This window comes from Rhincodon typus, chromosome 4, assembly GCF_021869965.1.
Source record: "Rhincodon typus isolate 14 chromosome 4, sRhiTyp1.1, whole genome shotgun sequence".
In the NCBI taxonomy this organism is placed as follows: domain Eukaryota; kingdom Metazoa; phylum Chordata; class Chondrichthyes; order Orectolobiformes; family Rhincodontidae; genus Rhincodon; species Rhincodon typus.
The window spans coordinates 23,225,107-23,253,065 of NC_063335.1; the positions used below are offsets into that span (position 1 = coordinate 23,225,107).

Here is a 27,959-nt window from a genome sequence, read left to right on the forward strand (position 1 = left end):
TGGCCTAGTGGTATAATTGCTTGACTATTAATCTAGAGACTCACGTCATGTCCTGGAGACCTGGCAGATGGTGGAATTCGAATTCAATTTTTATAAAAAATTTGTAATTAAGAGTCTAATTATGATTATGAAACTGTTGTCAATTGTTAGAAAAACCCATCTGGTTCACTAATGTCCTTTAGGGAAGGAAATCTGCCATCCTTGCCTGATCTGGCCTACATGTAACTCCAGACCCACAGCAATGTGGTTGATTCTTAACTGCCCTCAGGTCAATTAGGGATGGGCAACAAATGCTGGCCTCGACAGCCATGCCATCTTCCCATGAATAAATAAAAAAAAAAATCTTCTTACACAAAAAATGCTAGCACCAACAAAATCTGTGGCTTCACGTGAAGTGAAAATAGATAGGTATGAGAAATATGCCTCGACGGTCTGTTCCTCGTGAAGAAGGTATTAAAAGTTTAGATTTAATGATTATGATACTTTGAACATATCATCCACTATTTTTATTCTTGCTAATTCAAATTCATCAGGGTCGTGGATACTTACTAGCCAGATACCCAACGCGTAAGTAAGAATCAATGAACTGGAATATTTGCCATAAGATCGCACTGCACTGCAAAAGGACCAAAAATAGACATGGCCAGTGCATAGCTATATTCTTCTCAATGAGTCAACTGCAAAAGTATTAAGAGAGAGGAGTCCATTGAATTATCAAATTACCACAGCAAAATTCATCAACAGCCATTGGAAAAACTTCCATTAGCAGAATGTTATGCTCCACTAACTAATAGTTTTGAGCAGGGGAAACAAGATTTTTTTTTGCATGACAAGTTAACTGATAATTTATATATAGCAGCAAATAAAATCAAGGTAGACTTCTGGTCACTGGAGAACTGAATTGAGAAAATGGGACAGAAAGCATGACATTTGAAGAGGGAACTGATGCATAGAGTGTTGGTAAGATAAGTGAAAATAGTAAGACGTTTCTCTTCTGTTGGAAATTAATAATTGCTGAGCCTATTTTGCACACAAAGATGTCCAGGTTATCATGCTCAGGTTTCCAGAAAGTTGTAACCAGAAATTGGATTGAGTATTAGAACTAAGTGGTGGAAATCGCTATAAGATGTCTGATCATATAAAGGAACTGACATTAGAAGTGACCACTGACTGGTAATAGCTAAAGCCAATATAATGAATAGAAACAAATTCAAGGGCTCTTGACTGCCATATGATGCCAACAGATTGAAAGATCCACTTGTAAGAGAACAGTTCCTGCTACAACTCTAAGAAAACAGAGATTGAGCAGTGGAATCAATTTAAAGATTTGATAGCTACAGTAGGATGCTTAAGACCTAGCAATAGCCCAATAGGAATGGAAACAAATCCAAGAATAGGAAAATCAAAAATTGAGGTTAGTAAAGTGACCCTTTATGGATCTCTAAATGATGCTGGAGAGAATAACAGCAAAAATTGTAAAAAGTGTGAAAAAAAGGAGCAGAGAAAGCAGCTGCCTGGAATTCTATCAAGTCAATGAAACAACTTACTGAACAATCAGTGTCCAAAAATCAGTGACTGTGAAAAGTAAGCATCATACAGTTCTCACCGCAGAAGGTAAAACAATTCCAAGAAGTGCTTAAACATCCTGATCCAAGGTCAGCACCTCATTTAAGAGCAAAAGGCAAGGTTATAACTACAGGAGATGGGTTTCAAGTCAGAGAAAAGGAAATTACAGACTCATAGAATGGCAAATGGAAGTACTTAATGCTTGTAGAAATTAGAACTGATTGATCAATCATAAAGTGAATTGTTGAAAGACAAACTTTGAACAATGCTAGGATGAATAATTGGTGTTTTACAATTTATGGCAAAAATACACATTGCAATCTCTTACTTTATGGAAAGAGGTGCTACACAAAGCTAAGGATGATTTTGTTGGATTAGGACTATTATAAGAAATGGTTGGATGAGAACGTTTTTTTTTTACATTTATAGGATCTGGATAGCAGTCTTCATCAAGTCCAACATTTGTCCATCCTTAATTCCTGATATGCTGAAGGCGATATGGTACACCTATACTCGCAGAGCTATTAGGAAGCTCATTTCAGGCTTTTGACCCAGAAAGGACATGGAGGTGCTGGTGTTGGACTGGGGTGGACAAAGTCAGAGGTCACACAACACCAGATTATAGTCCAACATGTTTATTTGGAATCACACAAGCTTTTGGAGCACAGCCCCTTTGTCAGGTGCAGTGAGAGAGCAAGGCACACAGACACAGAGTTTACAGGCAGAGAGATCAAGGGCAGAGAGATCAAAAGATCATACAATGGTGTGAGTGGAGTGTGAGAGACAACACAGTGTGGAGCTGGAGGAACACAGCAGGACAGGCAGCATCAAAGGAGCAGGAATGTTGATGAAACTCTGATGCTGCCAGCCCTGCTGTGTTCCTCCAGCTCCACACTGTGTTGTCCCTGACTCCAGAATCTGCAGTTCTTGCTATCTCTGAGTGGAGTGCTAGACGTTAAGTCTCTGCTGGTGACCAAGAGTGTTAGACGGTGTGTAAAGTGTTTATAAAGTCAATGTCAGCGCTGTGCTGTCATAACAACCAGGCAGAGCCACAGGAATATACAAAAGGTGACATCTCAGGTCAGACACTAAATTGTAGCTGTGAGGCTTTGTTCAAATTCTGTCTCAGAGTTTTAATCTGGAATCCGGCTGATTTTATTCTGAAAGCTGGAATTTATAAGATGCCATATTGACTCACTGTGACTACAAATTGTGTGTTTTTTGAACGAGATAGAATGTATCTGTAAATAAACACCCCATAGATTTGTGTGTGTGTGTGTGTGTGTGTGTCTCTGAGGGAGGGAGAGAGTGAGTGTGTGTGTGCTTGAGAGAGACTATGTGTGAGTGTGAAAGAGTATATGTGTGTGAGTCTGTGCATTTGTGTGAGAGTTTGTGTGTGTGTGTGAGAGACAGGGTCTGTGTGAGTGAGTGTGTGTGTATGTTTGTGTGAGAGAGAGTGTGTGTGTACACGTGTATGTGTGAGAATGTGCATATGTGTAAGAGAGTGTAGTAAGTAAATCAAAACTGTACAAAAAAATTAAGGTAGAGAGATCATAACAATTTATCAAGGTGGTGTTGTCAAAAGAGGAAAGTAAGGAAGATCTTACAGATACAGAACAGTGTGGTGGGGTCACCTGTAGCACAGCATATTGAGGCCGTCTTCATGGGTACGAAACTTGGCTATTAGTCTCTGCTCGGCGACTCTGCATTGTTGTGTATCTCAGAGACCACCTTGGAGGACAGGAAGAGAACATTCCTGTCTGGTGATTGCTGTGAGGTGTCCATTCATCCATTGCCATAACGTCTGCATGGTCTTCAATGTACCATGCCTTGGGGCATCTTTGCCTGCAGTGTATGAGACATTGGCCAAGTCACATGAGTATTTGCTGTGAATGCGGTGGGTGGTGTTCCCATGTGTGATGGTACTGTCCATGTTGATGATATGACATGTCTTGCAGAGGTTGCCATGGCAGGGTTATGTGGTGTTGTGGTCGATGTTGTCCTGAAGGCTGGGCAGTTTGCTGTAAACGATGGTCTGTTCAAGGTTTGGCAGTTGTTTGAAGGTGAGAAATGGAAATGCAGGGAAGATCTTGGCGAGATGTTCATTGTCCTTGATGGCATGTTGAAGGCTGTGAAGCACATGGTGTAGTCTCTCTGTTCCAGTTTTTCACTGTGGCACATCGGAACCGGCAATCAATGAGTTGAGCATCATATCCTGTTCTTATGAAGGCATCTTTCAAAACCGGTGTCCATTGTCTTTCTCCTCATGTGAGTAGATCCTGTGTATGCGTAGAGCCTGTCTGTAGGGGATGGCTTCTTTAGTATGTTTATGGTGGAAGCTAGAGAAATGCAGCATCGTGAGGTTATCTGTGGGCTTGCAGTAGAGTGATGTACTGAGGTGTCCGTCCCTGATGGAGATGCATGTGTCCAAGAATGGCACTGATTTTGAAGAGTAATCCATGGTAAGTCTGATAGTGGGATGAACCTTGTTGATTTCACTATGTAGCTGTTTCAGTGATTCCTGATTCCTTGAGTCCAAAGGAAGAAAATGTCATCAATGTACCTGATGTATAGCATTGGTTGGAGATCCTGTGCAGCAAAGAAGTCTTGCTCCAACTTGTGCATGAAAATGTTGGTGCATTGGGGTGCAAATTTGGTCCCCATGGATGTTCTGTGTGTCCGGATGAAGAACTGATTGAGAAAGGTGAAGATGTTGTTGTCAAGGATGAAGCGGTTGAGTTGTAGGATGGCGCCTGGAAATTGGCAGTTGTTGGTATTGAGTACTGAGGCTGTTGCAGCGATACTGTCATCCTGGGAGATGCTGGTGTAGAGTACTGAAACATCCATTATGACGAAGAATGTTCCTGATTTCACTGGTCCGTGGATGCTGAGTTTCTGTAAGAAATCTGTAGTGCCATGACAGAAGCTGGGGGCTCCCTGTACAATGGGTTTCAAGATTCCCTCTACATAGCCGAAGAAATTCTCACATAGGGTCCCATCGCCTGGGTACAATGGGTCGTCCAGGTGTATTGGCTTTGTGTATCTTTGGAAGGCGGTACAAGTCTCTTATGCGAGAATTTATTTTTAATCACCTCTCTACCCAACCACCATGCACAGGCAGTGCATGGGTGTGGCCTCCCTGATTTCAGAATTATATTTTGGAAACTGCAGAAATTTTAGAACAAATATAGAGAGTAATTCCAAAACTCTACTGCCAATTCCAATGCAAAGTTTCAAGCATTAATTTTTTCCAACAGCGAGAATTAGGAAAACAGCTGCAACAACCTTTAAAAGATCAGAGTTGAGGTGGACAATTCCAATGAATTGAATCAATGAATTCCAATGAATTCTGGCACTTTTGCCTTGAAACAATAAATATAAAAGTCAGGAAGAGATGTTGAATTCGCACAAGACATTGGATTAGTCACGATTGGACAATAATCTGCAGTTCTAGGCATTGTATCATGGGATGGAATCATCTCCTGCTCTGTGTGGTGTGGACAATGATAAGGAAGTTGGGAAAATACAGTCTGATTAAAAAAACTCAGAGCTTCGGTGCAAACAAAAAATACATACTGCTATGCAAGTCAGAGCAGATAATTAACAGCTAGTGGCTTGTACCAGCCATAATACAACTGTGTCTTCACCATTATGGCCCTGTATGCTTCATTAAAACCATTCTCCTCAACCCTTCATTCATGTACTGTGTGTCGGTGGCAACCACTAACCCCATTATATTGCTATCCTGCCCTCAGGCTAATTCACATACCTAGTTCAACTCAAACACACTTCACTTCAGAGCTCAGGGGCACTTAAAGCTTGCACAATTGAGCCAGGTCACTTTGTGTTGCAGGGACTCTCACACATCCACAAAGGAAACCCTTAACTGGCTTTCTCAGTGCGTACTAAGTTTGCACCAATTTGGAAGTTGCCAGTTTCTATGGTTTGCATTAATGTTTAGCAGTGAGGGAGAGGTAGGCAGCTTGTTATGGTGGGGACTAGTGAATGGATAAGGGAGAGGGCAAACAAAAACAGAAATTGCTGCAGAAATTCAGCAGGTCTGGTATCATCTGTTGAAAAAGCGAGAGAGTTCACCTTTCAAGTCCAGTGACCACTCATCAGGATTGAACGGAGTTCTTTAGGACTGAAGGGAGCGGACATGTCGCTGTGTGGCCCTGTGCTTCATCAACGGCATTCCTGCAGCATGTGTCAGTAGTTCACCTAGCAAACACACTGTGCATGCTTCAAGCAAATGACCATTTCTGAAAGTCAAGAGTGATACTGGGGTCAAGGGGAACTACAGTCAGTCAGATGTCACTGCTACAGTCAGCCAGTGGGCACTTCCAGTTCCAGACCACAATCAGTCAGACCTTTGTCCAATCAAAGCATGGAAATTTGTGTCCTTGCAGTCAGAAATTGGACCATGGTCAGTTCTGCAGATCAAGTACAGGCATTGCACGGATAATAGGTAGGACAATCCTTGCACTATGGACAGATCTGGGGGCCAGCCCAACTTTTCCTGTAAAGACACACAAGGAGAAATTGAGTGAGGGGTGACCTATACAAGTTTATAAAAATCATGAGGGGCATGGACAGGATGAATAGCCGAGGTCTTTTTCCTAGGGTAGGGGAGTCCAAAACTAGAGGGGAAAACTAAAACATAAGTTTATGCTGACAGGGAAAAGACTTAAAAGGGACTTGGGGGCAACTGTTTCATGCTTGAGGGTGGTACATATATGGAATGAGCTGCCAGAAGATGTCGTGGAGGCTGGTAGAATTACAACATTTATAAGGCATCTGGACGGGTATGTGAATAGAAAGGGTTTAGAGGGATATGGGCCAAACACTGGCAAATGGGACTAGATTTATTTAAGATATCTGGTCGGCATGGACGAGTTGAACCAAAGGGTCTGTTTCCATGCTGTACAACTCTGTGACTCTACAAGTATGATGGAAGTGGATGGAAGAGGAGCGACACAGGAACAGGAGAGATGGAGAGGTGTCCCCAGTGAATGAGCACAGAGGGCAGGAAGGGTTAGTAGTTGGGACGGTGAGGTGGGTGAGAGCTATGGAACTGACAATGTTGCATGCATGAGTGAGAGTAAGACTCCATGGATTTTGGTGAGAAGTGTGCATAGTGGCAGAGTAAGCGTGAGGGCTGGCCCTGTGAGTGCGAGGCAGCAGAGAGAAGCTGGTGGCACTTACCCTTGCTAAGCACAGGTGGTCACTGAGCACTGTTGCATGTCTCTTTTAAATCAGAAACAGAACTGGCCCTGGCCATATCCTGCTCCAGGTGGAACAAGTACAATGGTATCTCAAGAACGCACCACCATCAAGTCCCTTTTCAAACTGCACACAATATTGACTGTGACATCTATTGCTGCTCCTCCACCGCTGGAATTTCTGTGCACAATCAGCACCTGAACAGCAGCAATTTAAGACAAAGCCCAACCACCTCCTCCTGAGGACCACTCAGGACAGACACTAACTTCTTTTTTAACCCAGCAATGTAGCAGTTCAAGAACAAATTTTAAAAATGGTTTCCTTCTGTGTTGTTATTTTATGATTCTTTGGGTGAGGAGGTATTCAGAGGTAAAATCATATATCAAAATGCAATCCAACTTTTTAAACTTATTGGACATGATCTGTAGAAATATACTTTTAAAAGTGTAATGGGTACTTGGCCAACACTGACTAACATTGCTGCATTTTCGTTCATTTTCTTTTCAACAGCCTTGTCAACAATGCTCACATCCCAAAGATGCAAAAGTAATAAGAATTCAAAACCAGAGCTAGCTGATGGCGAATTACACTTCACAATTCGAAAGGTGTAACATTTATTTGTATTTTTGCATGCGGAGACCTCCAATTTTCTGAAAGTGTAATGCGTACATGTAGCCCTTAATTCACTTACATACTCCAGTACTTAAAAATTGTGAAAACTTTACAGTCTAACATTGATTTTTCTTCCAGCAATTGATAATTTTTGATTCATTCACAATAATTCATACAAAAATAATTTCATGTTTATAAAATAGATCATGGCATCAGAATAAATTACAATGATTATATAATTCCTCACTCTGTATGTACAAACCAAGAAACAGTAGTAAATGGATTCACCATATTTCCACAAGACGGAAGAAAAGATACATTTATGCAATTTAAGGCAGCTTTCTTTTCAGTCAAAGGCTACTGTAACAAATTCTAGTGATCAACACTACCTATAGATCAACATTGAAGCATTAAATATTAAGGTTTGATGTTACTCTGGAAGCAAATCTGATTTGAGATTACTACAGATTTCATAAATAGGTACAGAATGATATTCTGATATAAAGGAATTGCATTATTTTTCAGTAAAGCTCCCTCTTCTGGCGATGCAATATGAAACCAAGCGGTAAAACCTGGCAATCAAACTTGTTGTTAAGAGATATACCAAGGGTGGTGCTGTGAGGTATGAATTTAAATGGCAAGACTTAAAACAGAAAATTTTTTAACAAAGCTATGTACAACATAATAAACGCTATCTAGTAATGCAATATTGGCTACAATATCATACATCTCAGTTACAGAATTGGGATATCATCAGTATCCTTGGTTGGCTAATTGTGTAATGCATTCTGTAATTTATAGGCTTTAATGTCATCTTCAATTTTCACTTACTTTAAAAAGCTGAAGTAAAGCCAGTCTCAGAAGGCAGAATTTACAGTCTATACATAAACAACTATGAAGTTGCCTATTTATTCATTGTTGCAGATCTAAATTAAGGTTACATCAGAATGGAAAATAGTAAAGCAACCATCTGAATGTAAATCTAACCTATAATTTATAAAAGTTATAACACAAACTTTTGATGTGGACCAAGATTTCTTTGTCATGATAAGACTTTAACTGAATCCCTTTAAAATATCAACCTGAGATTGCAACTTGTGTTTAAGAGCAACAGCTTTTTTGCTCCTGAAATGGTAAACCCCACAAAAAAAAATATTGGCAATGTCAAGAAATAAATCAGTCATGAATACAAAGGGTACTGAAAGGCAGTGTTACTTTCCACCTTCAGCTTCACTCATGCTTCTGGTTTTTGATGCGTACAGAAAGCACAATCTGTCATTCATAAAATTATGTTCAACATCACAAGCTCTTCTGCTTTGGTAGTGGCACTTGTTGAGAAATGACTGAATGGTGGTTTGAAGCAAGTTTGTATTGTTCTTGTCCTGAACCTTGTGGAGGAGATGGTAGTGGGGTTTCTGGTGTAGCTGAAGAGGAAAAAAAGTACATAATAAAGCTATAGTTATAGTCATGTATGGAGTTTTAAATGGCAAATATGTCTAATGAGCTAAGAAAAAATAAATTAATGTTTGTTTTCATACAATCTGCACAGCAGAATTTTTACTTAAATCATTTGTGGGTGAAGTGTTGTATACTATATAAAAACCAAAAAAAACTGCGAATGCTGTAAATTAGAAACAAAAATAGAGATTGCTTGAAAAGCTCAGCAGGTCTGGCAGCATCTATGAAGAGAAATCAGAGTTAACGTTTCAGGTCCAGTGACCCTTCCTCAGGACTGATGGTAGCTAGGAAGATGCTGGTTTACATGCAGATGACAGGGTGGGGGGAGAGGTTCAGGAGTAAACGATAGGTGGGGATACAGCCCAAAGAGAGAGAACAACAGTTGGACAGATAAAGGAGTGGATAACAATCTGGCTGGGAGAATGAATAGCTGTTAACGGGGACCGATAGTGGCTACAATAGGTAGCGTGTAATGGCAGTCTATGTGATAATAAGGCTTGGTGTTTGGGGGTGGGGACTGGGACATGGGAGAGTTCAGGCCCTAAAATTATTGAACTCAATATTGAGGCCAGAGGACTGCAGCGGCCCCAAGTCGAAAATGAGGTGTTGTTCTTCCAGCTTGTGCTGAGCTTCACTAGAACACTGCAGCAAGCCTGAGACAGAGATGTCGGCCGGGGAACAGGATGGTGTGTTAAAGTAGCAGACAACTGGAAGCTCAGGGTCTTTTTTGCAGGCTGAACATAGGCATTCTATGAAGCAGTCGCCCAATCTATTTCCCCAATATAGAGGAGACCACATTGTGAGCAGCAAATGCAATAGACTAATTTGTGGGAAGTGCAGGTAAAATGTGGCTTCACCTAGAATGTATACCTGGGCCCTTGGATACTGGGGAGGGAGGAGGTAAATGGGCAGGTGTTACACCTTTGGCTGTCGCAGGGGAAGGTGCTATGGTACTGTGGGGCATAATTGGGAATGAAGGAAGAGTGGACCAAGGTGTCCCAGGAGGAATGGTCCCTGCAGAAAGTGGACAAGGGAGGGGATGGGAATATGTGTCTGGTGGTGGCATCTTGCTGGACGTGGTGGAAATGGTGGCTGATGATCTCCTGGATGTTGATGCTGATGGGATGGTAGGTAAGGACAAGGGGAACCCTATTGCTGTTGCGGGAAGGAACAGGTTCTGAGGAAAGGTCACTGGATCCAAAACGTTAATTCTGATTTCTTTTCACAGATGCTGCCAGGCCTGCTGAGTTTTTCCAGCAATTTCTGTTTTTGTTGTTGTTGTAATACTAAATCTCTGGAATACTAAAACTTCATCTATTATGAAATTCTAGTTTCCTAAGTCCATAAGACTCCTCTTTATTTCCATCATTTTTAATGTGCACAATGTTCCATATGGTTCCTCAGATCATATCACAAAGCAATAAAGTTCTGACGCTAAACAAAAACAGAAATTGCTGGAGAAACTCAGCAGGTTTGGCAACATCTGTGGAGAGAGAAAATGCTTAACGTTTTGGGTCCAGTGTCCCTTCTTCAGAACTCAGCTCAAAATATTAACTCTGTTTATTCTCCACAGATGCTGCCAGACCTGCTGAGTTTCTCCAGCAATCTGTTTTCATTTCAGATTTCTACCATTCGCAGTTCTTTGTTCTATTTTAATCTGTTGACGCTGACTTAGCAGCCATCTGCTTGTTTCTGCCTCGAGTTCTGGCATCCTACATTCTACATTCCACAAACTTGAGGTCATCCAAAACATTGGTGCCATGTTCCTATTTACACCACATCACATTCACCTATCACCTCCTGTGTTCAGTGACTTGTATGGACTCCAAGGCAATGCCTTGTCTACTCAAAATCAACTTAATGACGAATCATCATGCTTTTCTCATGCAGCGTAAATACTTGTGACAATCTTGCAATGTGTCCTGATGAGTACAAGGCATAAAGCTTCAATACCGTGTTTCTTTTGGTCAGCGATACTCAAGTTCTATGCTCGGTTTCTGAAGCCTACATCTGTTTAGGTTTTTATCTTGACACAATGACGCTGTTCTACAAATTGATTCTGTAGATGTAGAAAGGTAAGATGCATTTCACAGGGAGTAACCTGCCATAGTCGTAGAACAATTAAGGAACACCACACACCTTACTTTTCAAGGCATTTCACTTTTATTACTACTTCACTTAACATTATCCCTCTCAAAATATAGGTAAAAGGTAAAGTTGCCATAGTCTCAGAGGTCGATAGCACTGCTCTCTTGTTAGAAAGAGATGACCAATGGTGGTTTAACCTGAGGGTCACCATGCATTAGGCAAGGGTAGAGTTTGAGAAGGTGGGATCTTCATAGTATACAGTATACTTTATGGCAAGAAAATCAAAACAATACTCTTGCTAGCAAATTTTACAGTACACGGACTAACACCTTGCAGCATCCTGAAAGGTACAGGTTTAATCAATCCTTTATGCTTTTGCCCAAATTTTGCTTGTTTTGTTCAAAGCATCATCAAAACTGTTTAATTGAATTAGGCAGCAGTCCACATATAGCTGATGAACATAACCATTTGCAACAAACAAAACCTATAATCCTGAATTCAAATAGGAAACCAAGTTGTGCTCATACCTTTTTAATCAGATAATTAATATTGTTGTAAATGATTGATTTGATTTGGGATTTGGGATTACTGCAAACACCTGCTGATGTTTCTAATCACTGTGGTGGATTTGGAAAAGGCTGTAGCTGAGTTGAATTGGTTTGAGGAGTAGCTGGTGCAGTGAGAATTGTGCCTATAGTAGCTGGTGCTGAACAAGACCAGGATTTGGTGTCAACTGTAAAGGTATGAGAGGATCCTGATAAATAATTTTGCTAAATGGTATTCTGCACTCCCATTTACATGTAGTGCTGCCTGTTCCATAAGGTACAAATAAAAATAAATAACCTGCATTTATATAGAGCCAGTCAACATCTAAGCAATCCCAAAGTGATACAATTATGACAGGACTTTCGGTGCATAGTCACTGCTACAACGTAGGGAACACGTAAGTAACTATGTGCATAGCAAGGTCTCAAAAATGGCAAATAAATAAAGTGACTAAGATCCCTCCTTTAAGTACAATGGAATCTTTTACATCAACCAGGAAAGGCAGAGTGAAAGAAAATTGACACTTAATGGAATAAAGTATGGCTCATCAACATATGGACTACAATATAAACTGTAAATAAGATGCCATCGTAAGGCAGTTCCCATTGTAGGTGTGTGCCATGGCTTAATGTTAGCGGTTTTGCCTGTCACTCAGAAGAAGATGCAATCCAGAGACTAATACTCAAACTATGCCGATACCTTGGTGCCAATTGAGAAACTGTTGGAAGTGTTTCAAATGGGATGTTAAACTGAATCCCTAGTGCTCAGATGGATGTAAAACTTCCCACAATCCCTGTTCAGAAATCAAAAGTGGCCTCCATGTTTTGGGCAACACATACCGCTCAATATACACAGATTAATGAGTCAATTCTCCCCTCGTTTTCCACAAAAAATTAGTTGCTAGAATTTCATAGTATGCAACAGTAAATGAATTTCAAGAGTACTTTGCTGGGTGGTAAAGTACTTTAGGACTTCCGAAAGAAATAAAAGGCACTGCATAAATGTAAATTATTTCCTTCTACTTGCTTCTGCATTTTATTGCTGTATTACCATCATTGGATTTAAATAGTTTCATTAGTGACTCAACATATTACAATTCCAAATTAAAAGCATGCGCACTGCTGTACATAAAGAAGACTTACACATTGGTTCAGTGTGAGCTGCTGCTGGCATCGAACTGATCAATATGGTTTGGCCTGTCAGTGGATCTTGAGCTACATGAGGATGCCCAGGATGATGAAGGTGGGATGGGTCACTCGTTGTACCTGCAAAGGGCGAAAATAAAAGAATATTCTAAAATATGACCTTGATGTAATTATGTTTATTTAAACAAATGATAATAAATATTTCCAGAATGAACATTAATAGATCAATTTCTTTTTTGGCGAACACTCTCTGGAAAAACCATTTTTTTTCCTTGATTTATAAATGAAACACAACAATGAAACAGAAATTTGAAGCTATTAAAATAACTATACGGATATCCAGCTGTGTAAATACACACTATGGGCTTCTGTACACTGAACACTCACTAAAACTGGAGGGAACTGGAAACTGTTCAATTCGAGTCAAACAAAAATGTGAGTTGATGCTGGGGCACTTTGTCAATGTGATTGGAAGACAATACATAATTTTGCAACTATTCTTATTAACTAGTCAAGTGAAAGTTTCACTTGAACATTCAACTATAGCTTTCTAAAAGAATAAAACAATGGTGTGCTGATGCAATCATTATATCGAGTTAATGATCAGTTGTGCTTACTTAATTTGTGAGAGCAAAGTTACACAAATTCCAGGATTACAAAATAATTATGCACATATTTTTTAAAATTAATATGTGATTTCATATAACTATGTCAGACTGTTGTTTCACTAATCTTTGGAAAAGTTCTACCTCTACCTCAGAGAGTCGAGTTGTTGAAGGGTGATTGAGCAGAGATTTCCCTTGATTAAATATTGGGAAAACTGAAGCTATTGTCTTTGCTCCCTGCCACAAACTCTGCTCATCACTACTGCTTCCATTAATTTTCCTGACAAACTGAGACAGACTATTCACTATCTTGGCATCAGTGAGCTATCAAATACATACCTGTGCAATCACTTGACTGCCTATTTCCACCGCATAACCTCTTCCTGTTTCTGCCTGTGCCTCAGCTCTCCAGTTGCTGAAACCCTCAGCCGTGCCCTGTTACCTCCTGACTTGATTGCTCAGTAACACATCTCTGGCTCACCTTTCATATTCTATTCTCTACATGACTTTAAGACTTCCCATACATGCTTCCAATGTCTAGATGTTTTTCACCTATGCTTACTGACCTATACTGGATCCTGGTTTATCAATATCTCAGTATTACATTTTTATCCTTATTTTCAAATCTTACCATGGTCTGACTATTCCCTGCCTCTCTAATCTCATCTGAACCTGTCACTATCCAAGACATCTGCACTCCTCTAACTCCAGCCTCTAAAGCATCACTGATTTTACTTGTTTCACTATCAGTGACTGTGTCTGCAAATGCTGGTGCCAATGTTTTGGATTTTCCTCCTTAAATATCATGACCTCTTTAATTCTCTTTCCTCATTTGAGACATTTCTTAACACCTATCTCATTGTCTTTTCTCACATGAAGTGTTTCCAGTTTTAAGAACACCAAACTGGAGGAACCAAGTAAAGACACAATGATTCATCCCAAGAAATAACAGTTGTCAGTGGAATACTTTAATGACTACAGTTGGTGGCTGTGTACAGAATAGTATTTGGAGAGGCATGAGTCATCAGCAAACTTTCAAACTATGCTTCTATAAGAAAAAAATTAGAAAAAATAATTTCTAAAATGGATTGGTGAAGCAGGGTGGCTCATGAAAAGCCAATTTACATCGCTTGCAATGTTCATCTGTCCTACAAAAAACATAAGAAATTGACCATAAATGGCAGTCGCAATGAGATGACTGGCAAGAGATCATATAGGAGTTCGCTCAAACTGCCGCTGAGAATTCGGTCCAATTCCTGTTCACACAACTGTCTGAAACTGTCCACTAAATTTCTTACAAAGTTACAGTGCCCAGCCAGGAGATTGTGCGTGGAGTATCCCTGCAACATTCCAGAAGTAAAAGATTAAATAGGAAAACACTGGCGCCGTTTGAGTCTTACACTGGATTATTCAAAGTGTTGTACAATTGGATTTATATGCTACAAAATGATATATACCTCCCAGCAGCATTTCTTGGAGCAAGTTGTCAATTTTAGCGAGTCCAAAAAGTTTGACAAATTGAATTTGTTCGATCATTTGCCAAGTTATACTTTGAAGAGTAGGTAATAGCAGTAGCAATTCTCCAAATCGCCCTCTGGAATCATACTGTCGATCATTAATGTAATCTTCCAAACTAACTTGCACTTGGTAACGCATATTCTTGATTTTTGATGGATTGTTTAAAGCCTTTGCATCTGCAGGAAATGAAAACAAGATAAAACGAAATTTGGACTTATATTCGTCACGAGGGGATTTGAAGGCTCCAAACAACAGCATTACACATACTCGGGTAGACGTTAAAGTACAAGTTGTCCAACAGCAACTTAACTTTTATAGTTAGGATTTGTTGAGTAAAGTATTGGTGGTGCAAAAGAAGTTTTACTGTGTAACTCCTGTCTGCGGATAATACAGGTCATTGTCCAAAAGAAACGAACAGAAGAGAAAGGGCTAAATGCAAGTCATTTCACAACATGTGCCGCTGTCCACACTGTCAAATTAATAAACTATTGCTAATTATTTCAAATGTAATGCTGATTAGACAATACAGCATTATTTTTGCACAAAGGTAGAATCTGCATTCACCACAAACTTTGAAGACAGTTCCCAAACCAAAGTTTTCATTTGACTGCACCTGCATATGTAAACACTAACATTGTGTGCGATGAACCTCGATCATGCACCTAAAAATTTGAACTTTTCTCTTTGCTTATTTGCACAAGGCGGTTCCACATTACAGGAGAAAACAATTTTTATGGGAGGAAGCCCCATGGCTGACCAAATACGGAATTTGAGAAAGTGACTACATTGATCACGGGGCAAAGGACACAGGGGAAGGATCTGATATTGAAACTGAAGGCTTTTCCCTTTTACAAGGTATGTACCACCTTCAATTTGTTTTGCTTTCTCACTTTTCTTTTGATGGATATCAGAATATATACAGTAAATCACAAGACTGTGTGCACATTATATTACAACATGCATTTCATAAGACAGAGGAGAGAAGTATACCATCCAGCTCATCAAGTCTGCTCTGCCATTCAATGAGATCCCCTCAAATCCACTTCCCTCACTTTTCTCCATAACCCTTGATTTCCTTACAGGTTAAAAATCTGTCTATCTCAATCGTGAATGTACTTAATGACCCAGCCTCTACACCCCTTGGTGAAGAAAAAAATTCCTTTGAAATAAGAAATTCCACCTCATCTCAGTCATAAATGGATGAAGCTTTATGGCCTGTGGTCTCCCTCTCCCATAAGGGGAAATAATCTCTTTGCATCTACCCTGTCAAGCCCACTAAAAATCCTTTATGTTTCAATAAGGTCACCTCTTATTTTTCCTGTTCCAATGTGTGCAGGCCCAACCCATTCGTTGTCTCCTCAAAAGAAGTTCCCTCCATACCCAGGATCAATTTAGTACCAGATTGTCCCTCCTTTGATGAAGAGACAAAAACTGTACAGAGAATTCTAGGCATGGTCCAATTAGCGCCTTGTAAAAGTTTAGCTACCTTTTATACTCCATTCCCATTGAAATAACGAGCAGCACTCCATTTGCCTTCCTTACTTTCTGCTGAACTTGTATGCTGGATTTTTGTAATTTATGCATGAGGATTCCCAAACCTATTTGTGCTGCAGCTTTCTCCAGTTTTCACCATTTAAACAATGTTCAGTTCTTCTATTTTTTTCTGCTTAAGTTCATAACCTCATTTTCCCACATTATATTCCACAGGCCAAGTTTTTGGCCATTCACTTAACCTGTCTTCGTCCTTCTGTTGTCTCTTTGTGCCATCCTTACCACTTCTCTTCCCATCTATTTTTCATCTAAGTTATTAATATATACTGTAAACCTCTGCGGTCCCAGCACTGATCCCTATGGTATACAAGTTGCTATCCTGAAAATGTCCCTCTTATCCCAACTCTCTCTCTTCTGTCAGTTAGCCAATCCTCTATCCAAGGTGTAATACTATATCCAAAATTATTTGACAAGAGTTGCTATGTTATAACTTTTCAAGTGCCTACTGAAAATCCAAACATTTCATATTCACTGGTTTCACTTTATCTATCCTGCTTGTTATTTTCTTAAAGAATTCAAATAAATTTGTCAGGCATGATTTCCTTTTCATGAGACCGTACTGAATCGGCTTCGTTATTTTATTTATTCTATATGTAATAAGCACAAGATAGGGTGGTGAAGAAGGCATACAGCATGTTTGCCTTTATTGGTTGGGGAATTGAGTACAAGAGTCAGGATATCATGTTGCAGCTTTATAAGACTTTAGTTAGGCCACACTTAGAGTATTGTGTTCAATTCTGGTAATTACATTACAGGAAGGATGTGGAAGGTGCAGAAGAGGTTTACCAGGATGCTGCTGGATTAGAAGGTACGAAATATAAGGAGAGGCTAGAAAAGCTCGGGTGGTTTACTCTTGAGTGGCGGAGGCTGAGGTGAGACTTGATAGAAGTCTATACAATTATGACATGCATAGATAGTGTTGACGGTCAGAATCTTTTTCCCCAGAGTAGAAATGTCTAATACGAAGGGGCATGCATTTAAGGTGAGAGGGGGAAAGTTCAAAGGAGATGTGAGGAGCAAGATTTTTACACAGAGAGTGGAAAGAGTCTGGAATGCACTGCCAAGGAAGGTGGTGGAGGCAGATACGATAGGGGCGTTTTAAAGGACTTTTAGATAAGCACATGAATACGCAAGAAATGGAGGGATATGGATGAAGGAAAGGCAGAAAGGATTAGTTTCAGTGGCATTATGTGGGGCTGAACATCGTGAGCCGAAGGGCCTGTTGCTGTGCTGTACAGTTCTATGTTCTATGTTCAAAGATCTATTTTCTTTCCAACTGTGTCTCAGGAAATTCAATAATCCTGACCAATTCTGCACCTACAGCATGTGTATCTTTCACTTCTATCACTGCAAGCATTAACGCAGATGTAGGAAGATGTAGCAGGGTTTATCCAGGAATCCATCAAACATAAGTGACCAAGAATATTAAATCTAGAGCAATGCCTTTTAAACACATCTTCACAGAGATCAGCCATAATCTGATAGAATCATAACTCAGGACTGAATGGCTTATCTTTTTTTCCTAACTGTTATCAGAGGAGGAAAAGGAAATTGTTACTTGAAGGACCAACTCAGATCTGTCCTCATCTATTGAGCCCAGAAATTTGAATGTCATGAAACCTGCTTTTACAAGGAACGATGCTTTTTCAGCAAAGAACCTTACTACAGTTATTGACAATCGCATAGCTAATGTGAAGATGGTCATTACCTGCAGCTATATTGTGTTAAACAGAAGTGTACATTAGCACAGACATTTGCATAGAACACCCACAGGCAGAGATTGTGATTTCCTGCGCATCTCATGAATGTTCAGGTGGTTTCTATAGAGGTTTTGAGCTGCGAACTGGAAGCTGCGTTCTTGTCCAGTTTCAACCTTCTGGGAGCGCTTTGGTTCGATCCCAGCCTTGGCCAACTGTCTGTTTGGAGTTTGCACATTCTCCCAGTGTCTGCGTGAGTTTCTGTCAGGTGCTCTGGTTTCCTTCCACAGTCCTAAGACGTGTAGGTCAGGTGGATTGGCCATGTTAAAAGTCCCACGTGAGGACGTGGGTCTGGGTGGGATATTTTTCAGAGGGTTGGTGCAGACTCAATGGGCTGAATGGCCACTTTCTGCAAAGTAGGATTCTATGATTCTACAACAGTTACTCAGTTTCATTGATCCCATCAAATCTATTGTCATGGTAATTAAAGTGCTGAGACAATACCAAGTATAAGTGAGTAGCTGGAACTAGTTCAGATGAAGGTGTTAAAGCACATTCAAAAGCTCACCCTCATGCAAGTTTGCAGTACAATGTTATTATTTTAAATCTTGGATTTAAAAGGTAAGGAGAAATAGATTTGAGTTTTCGGTTCTATGAAGACTTGTTTATTTTAATGAAAGGTCAGGCAGTCATCTTGATCATTGAACTAAAGACAATTTTTTCCAAGAAAGCATGTGTTTTAAGATAAATGGTCCAATCAGCTAACGCAAAGGTTAATTGCTGAATGTTTAGAAAGTTGAGACCTTGTGATACAGAAACAGATGGTCAGGGGCCATTAGTAGGTTGAGCTCAGAAGAAGAGAAGACATCATAGCATCTTGAAATAAGTAACATAACAAGAAATGATCATGGATGAGAGGATGCAGAATTTATATGGGTGGAATTGAGAAATACAAGGGGAAGAAGATGCTGGTAGGAATAGTCCAAAGGTCCTAAAAAGTGACCATATGGTAGGACAGAGAATAAATGAGAAGATAACGATGACAAGTGAAAAGGCCAGTTTATAAAACATGGATGACTTTCAGAACCAAATTACTGCAGATGCCAGAATCTGTACTGAAAACAAAATATGCTGGAACTCACAGCTGGTTTGGCAGCATCCGTGGAGAGAGAACAAGCTAACGTTTTGAGTCTGGATGACTCTGCATAGAGCTGAAAGTCATGGGTGACTTTAATCTTTCTTAGATTTAGAAAGTCAATTTGGCAGAGTCTTACATGAGGAAGAATTCAGGGCAGTTTCATAGACTGACAAATTGTGGATCCAACCAGGAGTCAGGCTATTTTAGATGGGGTGACGAATATTGAGATGGGTTTAATCAATGATCTCAGACTAAAAGATCCCCTTGAAAACAGTGACTATAACATTGTAGAATTTAACTTTCAGTCCAAAGTAGGCCCTTGGATCAGAAACAACTGTGCTAAACTTAAATAAGGGTAATTGCAGAGGAATGGTGGCAGACTGAGCTGGAGTGGACTGGGAAAGGAATTTGGCATCAAAGGCATTTGAGGGATAATGGCAGATATTTAACAAAATAGCTCATGGCCCACAACAAAAATGTATCCCAGTGAGAAAGAAGGTTTCTAGGGAGAGGAGAAGCCAATCATGGTTAACCAGGGAAGTTCGCAGAAGCATCAAATTTAAAGGTGAAACATACAATATGGCAAAGATTAGTGAGAATCCAGATGATTGTGAAAGGTCTAAAAACCAATAAAGATCACCAAAAAAGGAAGAAAACAAACTTTAAAGGTAAATGTGCAAGTAATATTGAGATGGACAGTAGGAGTGTCTTTAACTATGTTGAAAGGAAGAGAAATGGATCAGTTCCAGGACCTCAGCTTCTTATAATCTGTAATTAATGACCCAGTCTCTGGATTGTTGGAGACCAAACATATAACCGGAGATATGAGTCAGGACTTGGCGGAGGCCATGATGTGCTGATCACTGCGAGAATTAACCAGGAAAGGTGAACTTCCATCAGGCAATTCCTCTATTTCCTGGGAACCTCCAAGCTAGAGTTGGAGAATTTGGACAGTCTGACACACCTACCAGGGCAGATATACAGAATACCTTAGACTGATTAAAATCTTGCCCTGGGAAACGTCACAATTGATTCCCCAGTTACTCACATTGATCCCCTGACTCCACTTTTGACCCCTGACCCAGTCTGAATGCCCACTACCCCCACTGCCGATCTGCCTCATCTTCCTCCCCCAACCAAACACCATAACCTGACTACCTCTTACCAGTCAATTACCCACCTTACCTCCTGAGTAGCTCCCAACTTGACCACCCCTGCTCACCCAAATACTACCTGACACACCTACACATTTTACCTATCCTATCCAACTACTACCCTATCTATTCGTCCATTTATCCACTCTCATAATTAATAACATTCACACTGGGTATTTAAACTTACCATACGGCAGCTAGTTCCATAAAAAAGGTCTTCCCCAGCTCTACTGTGATCCAATGAAACTCTCCAGGGAATGCTGCCCTCCACATTTTGGGACAGTTGGCTTCAGAAAGACCCAGCAATAAGTACGGGATGGTGTTGTTGCAGAGCACAGAGCGATAATCCAATGCTGACTGCAGCTCCTCTAAACATCCAGAGCAATGACTCAAGTGAAGAGACAGAGTGTAATGTGTCCACATTTGCTGAGGACTCAAGGTTAGGTGGGAATAAAAGTGGAGAGGAGGACACAGAGTCTGGAAAGAGATACAGACAGGTTCAGTGAGTAGGCAGCGAGGTGGCAGACGGAGTAGGGAAGTGTGAGGTTATTCATTACGTATTGAGAATAGAAAAGAAGACTAAAGACACAAAATTTTTAAAAGTTGAGACAGACTGGGCCATACATGTATAAGGAATATGGAGATTTAGCAGGCAGCTACATATTGTTCTTTATACAAGAGGATTGAAGGACAAGAATAAGGAAGTCTTGGTGCAATTGTACAGCGTTTTGGTGAGACTATGCTTGGAATACTGTGCACCATTTAAGGTCTTTATATGTAAAACCAGGATAAATTTGAATCGGAAATGCTACAATGGCAATGGCTGACAAGATTGGTCCCAGAAATAAATGGAATGTCCTGTGACAAGAGGCCGAATACTCTCTGAAGTTTCAAAGAATGAGAGAGATCTCATAAACACACTAAATTATGAAGAGGCTTCACAGAGTCAACACAGAGGTTGGGTGGAATTCAGTTCCAGAAACATTCGAGAACTGGCAGGAGCCCCGTGTTTCTTTCTGCAGGGGACTTATTAGAGGGCCAGAGGTGACTGATGCAAGCCCTGTTAAATCCCTCATTTAATTCTGCTTGGTTCAGAGAAAATTGCATTTCAGTAGCTCAATGATGGGCTTAATTGACATCCAACAGCTAGTGAGCTGGAGTTCTATGCCGAGAACTTCCCACTCCCTACCCCCACTGAATTTATATCGGCAAACATCCAGTCCCACCCAATAATTTCCTGTTCCGCACCACCATCACCATCACCATCATGCCCACTCCAGTGGGATCCATTAAAACCAGTTATGGGGAGTGGGTTGCTTGTAATGTCAGTAGACTGGCAATCTGGAGGATAGGCTAATGGTATGGTGACCTAGGTTCAAATCCATCACAGTGATGAAATATCTGGAATATCTGGAAGTAAAAGTTAGTTCCAGTAATGATGGCGAGGAAATGATCATTGATTGTCATAAAACCCATTTCATTCATTTATGTCCTTCAGGGACATTGCTTGCCATCCTTGCCCAGTCTGGCCTACATATGATTCCAGATCCTCAGCAATATAATTGACTCTTATCATCCCGATACCATGGCTGAACAAGCCAATCAGTCAAAGGCAATGAAAGTTGAACAACAAAATGCTGGGCAAACCTGACAGCAATAACACCAAGATACTATGAAAGTATAACAAAAAAAAAATTGACTGTTTCCTTTGTGACGAATCTAAAACACTAGTGCAGAGTCTAATGAAAAGAGATAGATATTTAGGACTGAGCTGAGGATACATTGCTTCAGTCAGAGGACGGTAAATCTTTGTAAATTTTGACCATCGATGGTTGTAGATGCTTCATCATTGAATAAAGTTATAGCTGCGATTAATAGATTTTTGGTCTCTTGTACAATGAAGGGATTTGTGTTGTAGGTGGGCAACTGATTTGAGGCAGATCAGCCATGATCACATTGAATGACAGAACAGGCAGTAGGGATCATACAGTCTGCGCCTGCTTCTATTTCTTATCTTCTTACTTTGAAGAAAACTGTGTGGAATGCTAGCTTCCCAATACATGCATGTCAGTACAAATTGATTTCATTGATGAGGGTGAAAGCTTTTCAAATGGATGAAGATCACATGGCTCCACTTGACTGAGGAGAAGTCAAGAACATGAATACTGACTTCTGTAAGTGTTCAGCTTTGTGGGAGCTGTTAAATGTGACCCATGGTGACCACTTGAGCAGCAAATGTTTGCAGGGAAACACATGAATAGTGGTAGGAGCCTGGGGACCACTGAGGATTACAGGGACTTTGATGTGCATGTCCACCAGTCCCTTAAGGTAGTGGGACAAGTAAATAAAGCAGTTAAGGTAGCAGATGGGATACTTGCCTTTGTTAGATGAGGCACAGAGTTTAAGAGCAGGGAGGAGATGCTGGAACTGTATAAAACATTGGTTAAGCCACAGCTAGAGTACAGGATCGTGTACAGTTCTGGAGGTATCTGACTGCACTAGAGAGGATACAGAGGAGATTTACCAGGTTGCTATCTGGGCTGGGGAGTATAAGTCAGAAAGGGAGATTAGATAGACTGGGACAACAGAGTGTGGAGCTAGAGGAACACAGCAGGCCAGGCAGCATTAGAGGAACAGCAAAGTTGGTGTTTCTAAAGAAGGGTCCCAACCCGAAACGTCAATTTTCCTGCTCTTCAGATGCTGCCTGGCCTGCTGTGTTCCTCCAGCTCCACACTCTATTGTCTCTGACTCCAGCATCTGCAGTTCTTGCTATCTCTTAGATAAACTGGGGTTGGTTTTCCTTAGAGCAGAGGATTAACACACAGAAGATAGAAAATTGGGATTAATGAGTCTTTTCCAGATTGGAAAGACTTAATAAGTGGAGTGCCTCAATTATTTACTATCTATATCAATGACTTGGAGGAAAAGGCAGATTGTAATGTATCAAAATTTGTTGGCAATACAAAAATATTTGAGAGATCATGTTGTGATGAGGACATAAGGAAGTCAAAAGAGGCGATAATTAACTTTAGTGTGTGTGGGGGGGGTGGGCGAGATGGTGTACAAACAATAGACAGATGGAATTTAATGTAGAAAAGCATAAGGTAATGTACTTTGCTAGGAAGAATCAAAAGTCAGACTATTTAAATGGAGAGAGACTCCAGAAATGTGCAGCACAGAGGGATCTGGGTGTTCTTAAACATGAAACACAAAATGTTACCATACGTGGGCAGCAAGTAATTAAAATGACAAATGGAATGTTGGCCGTAATTGTCAGGGGGTTGGAGTTTAAAAACAGGGAAGACTTATAATTGTATAAGGTGTTAGTGAGATCGCACCAATAATACTGTTCCCGTATTTAATAAAAGGATGTATTGTCATTGCAGGTACTTCGAGAGTCATTTGGCTGATTCTTGGGATGAAGGTGCTGCCTTATCAAGCACAGCTAAATAGATTCTGCATTTATTCTTTAGAATTGAGAAGAATGAGGAGTGATCTCATTGAAACATGTAAGATTCTGAGGGGGCTTGACAGGATAGCTGTTGAGAAGATGATTCTAATATTGGGGGAATCTTCAACTAGTGGATATAGTTCCAGAATAAGGGGACACTCATATCAAATTGAGATGTGAAGGAATTAATTCTTCCAGAGGCTAGCGAACATCTGGAATTTTCTACTTCAGACTTGTGGAGGCTAGAGCACAGAAAATATTTGGACAGGTGGGTAGATTGTGGAAACATTGGAAGTGTTGAGTACTCTGAGAAGCTGGCATGAAATAGCAGTTGAAGTCTGCGTTAGATCGACTAGGATTCTAATAAATGGTGGGGCAGGTTTGATAGACTAAATGACCTACTCCTGATCCTCTTTCTTAATTTCTCATGTACTTTAAACATGATGAGCCAAATTTGGAAGTCCCACACTCATTTGAAACAGATTGTGTTTTAACTACAGGGAAAGACAAAGTCCTGATTCACAAGAAGGAGCCCTGGAATCAGCAGGGCCATTTGAACTCAATGTTGAGTTCAAACAAACTAAAATTTTACTGTAACATGGGCCTTAACCCATTGTGTGAGAATTTCAAATTTTTAGGGTAGATATAAATGCTCCTGAATGGTGGATAAGATCTGCAGAACTGTTAAGCTGGCAAGTTTTTTTAAATCTTCAGCCCTTTAGAAAAATAATTACCTGTGAGAGTTGAACAATAATCTGTTTCATCATTTACAATAACCAAGTGATGATACTATTCAAAGGGCTATCATTCTATACTTTTTAATGTTTGACTGCTTTCCACAATCTGCAATTATATGAGCAGAGTGTCCTAAATTCACAGTTTGATTGATAGCTCAAATATTCCAGAATTAGCTAGATTCAATATGGAGTAATGAATGCAAGTTTGTTTGTTTTTACAGGTGATGATGCAAATGAAGGGTTTTAAAGATTTTGTCATTTTTTAAAAATTCAATCATGGGATGTGGGTGTCTCTGGCTAGGCCAGCATTTATTACCCATTCCTAATTGCCCAGAGCACAGTCAACCACATTGCTATGGGTCTGCAGTCACATGCAGGCCAGACCAGATTAGGATGGCAGTTTCCTTCCCTGAAGGACATTAGTGAACAAGATGGGTTTTACTGACAACCAACAATGGTTTATGGTCATCATTACACCCTTAATTCCAGATTCTTTATTGAAATTAAATTGCACCATCTGCCATGGTAGGATTTGAACCTAGGTCTCTAGAACATTAGCTGAGTTTCTAGATTAACAATCTAGCAATAATACCACTAGGCCATTGCTCCCCCCACCTCTATGGGCTTTTATTAATGGAAGTTTTATTCATACAGTGATACATTTGTACATTTATTTCATCTTAACATAGCTCCTAAAGGATACTGGATGAGCTGGCATGGAGGATGTTAGGAAAAAAGGTAGTGGGTGGTGGGCATGGGTTGGCATGAGTTGACAGTAACTTACCATGGGGATTATGAGGCACGTGGGGATATAAGTTGCACAGGGGCAAGAAGAAAATTGGAGGTGGGTGATGGGAGTGAGGACTGTAGGGTCTAAGATTTAAGGAAGCAGCCGGGGCTCAATCCTGCATTCGCCTCCCTCCACCCCATCCCCAACACAAAAAGTTGGAAATCGAACCTGATGGGACACTTAATTAAAAACTGAAAAAACTGCAGATGCTGTAAATCAAACACAAAAGCACAAATTTCTGATGGGACACCTTCTCATTTCCAAGCATTTCTAACACTTCCAAACATTTCCAAAATCAGGCTTAGGAAATAAAATCTGACAAATTACAACAGATATCATCTGACAAAAATTACACTCCTAATGCAGAGTCTGGTTAGGTTTGAGCACTTACAGGGAATTCTGGCATGAAAAGGACTTATCTGAATTCCTCCTTTGGGTTCCCAGTAGATAAGCTCCCCACCAGGAGTGTCAACTTGGAAAAGAAAAGTTCTAATGACTGAGGAAACAGTTTCATTATCAAAAGGTAATGAAGCAATTCAAACCTCACCTTCAGGCATTTGGAATTTATAATGACTATTTGCTACTTCCAACCGAAGACACAATGTCTTGTCAGACAAACAGGAGGCTGGAAAAACATAGCAGGCCAGGCAGCATCTGTAGAAGGAGAAGTCACCATTTTGGGTATTACCCTTCTTCAGAACTGGATGTGGGGCAGGGGGAGCTGCAGATAAAGGTGTGTGGATGGTAGCAGAATGGTGGTGATAGGTGGACACGAGTAGTAGGTTTGTCTACCTTGGATTCCAGCATCTGCAGTTTTGTTTTTGACTCTAACAATGTCTTGTCACATTGATGCAATGCTGAACATTGTTTCTGATGTGAAACTTTGTACTGACCTGGATCAAAGAAAACAATTGCTTTCAAGCAGGCATATTCATTGTCATCGATCTGAATTTCTTGGAAAGGCTGCACCAACTCATCCAAAATCCTATTTGCCACGCGACTAATTTCTATTTCTGGACTGTTGCGGTGTATGGCATAATCATTCCCTGTTGAAAACAGCATCAGTAGTTTGTATTGTATTCCATTTGGATAAGATTTGCTCATTGTAATTGTATTAGTTTTACGGAAAGGACATATTTTAAAAGCTATCCATAAGCTACATGAATGTTAGGAATTTTTACCTAGTAAAAGGACATCCTTGTATAACATGGATCGTTTTGCCACTCCAAGTAGTAAATGCTCCCCAGCATGTGCTCTTAACAAAGCAACCTGATGCACAAGATAGATAAGGAAGTTAAAAAACTATGTTATGTGTAACCAATACATAATTTCTAAACCTGCACACTGCCAATTGTAAATAATATTGCTATTTTTGTTTAATCAAGGTTCTAAGTTTCAAACAGTTTGATTCTGTGACCACCACTCTCACCCCTATCATCAAAGTTAAAACTAATCGAGAAGCCAAAATTACAGAGGCTCCAAGAAATTTTGAGTGGCTTTTTTTCTCATAACCAAATTAATATTTATGATGTTAGTCAGTATACAGCACAATGGGTTTACTTAAAAACAATAACAAAATAAATTAATGGCTCTTTCTTAACCTGTCTATAAATTTATACTGTCAGCAAGAATTATTATGCTTCGTTGGCAACATTTGGATCCCACAAATAACACTTCCATTTTAAAATGGTGCCAAGCTAAAAAGAATGTGGGACAGGATATTGTAAATCAAGCCAACTCAATTGCTGTTCTTTTAACTTCCAATTAAGATCAGGTCCAAAGCAAATCTCAAGTTGAAATCACTCCAATTGGGCAATTCATGGCTTAACTAAAGAAAAAAATGATTTTGTTCAATTTAAATTATTTCAGGTTTGGCCATCTTGGCTTTGATGCTCTGTATGTCATGTACCCTCTTTATCCTTGTTGGCACTTCTGTCCCAGATTATGTACTACTCAAAAATAGAAGAATGAAATCAACAATCTTCCATGATGCCATTGTTATCCCAGTCTCAGTCAGAGATGAGAATTACACAGAGTTAGCCTCAGGGAGAATCCCACAACAATAAAAATAATGGGTCCCTAATCCAAGCACCTTGTTGCAACACTATGATTGAGACATCAAAGGCACTCAAGCAGGAAGGTTTACTGCTTTTGCAAAACAATTGCTGCATTATTGTTCATGACAAAGCCACAAATGCTCCTACCATGATGTAATATTTGTCAGTAGCTTGTATATACTGCAGAGTATCACATACTTGGCACACGTTTTACCAATTGGTAACATTTTACCAATATCCTCTAATCCATTTTCTTTTTGGGGTCAGGTTTCTCAAGGTAGCAGAGTCTTTTATTGTTTCTACTGGAGAACTAGGGAATAATTTGTCCAGAGATTTAAGTGACGGGCAAGTAAGCAGGTTAGAATCTAATCAGTTTCTGAATTTCACCTTGACTTCCAGAAATAGACTTGGGAGATACATCAGCTTTCCTCCATTGTTAGAGATGTGCACTGATCAGTGGAATGAGCTTTACAAATTCCTAAGTGAAAATGGAATCCTTAAAAATCATGTATTTTCAGAACTGGGGTCAATTTATCATTTAATAAGGGAGACAGTGGTGTTATGGTGATGGTAATAATCTACAGGACTAGATTAATACTCTGACAGCATAGATTCAAATCCCA

The 27,959-nt window shown here is 40.0% G+C and overlaps 1 protein-coding gene across 5 annotated transcripts in view; it reads right to left on the reverse strand.

Annotated features, from left to right (window-relative positions):
* Nucleotides 1-7,386: 7,386 nt before the first annotated feature.
* Nucleotides 7,387-27,959, reverse strand: part of LOC109932288 (hepatocyte nuclear factor 4-gamma) — a 141,728-nt gene continuing 121,155 nt past the window's right edge. For all 5 annotated transcript variants that reach the window (XM_048595814.1, XM_048595813.1, XM_048595812.1 and 2 more), the window contains exons 6-10: nucleotides 26,461-26,548; nucleotides 26,173-26,325; nucleotides 14,701-14,937; nucleotides 12,636-12,758; nucleotides 7,387-8,825 (exon numbers count right to left, since the gene is read on the reverse strand). In XM_048595814.1, the coding sequence (XP_048451771.1) occupies nucleotides 8,701-8,825; nucleotides 12,636-12,758; nucleotides 14,701-14,937; nucleotides 26,173-26,325; nucleotides 26,461-26,548 (726 nt within the window). In that variant the 3' untranslated portion in view covers nucleotides 7,387-8,700. The remainder of the gene's footprint in view (nucleotides 8,826-12,635; nucleotides 12,759-14,700; nucleotides 14,938-26,172; nucleotides 26,326-26,460; nucleotides 26,549-27,959) is intronic.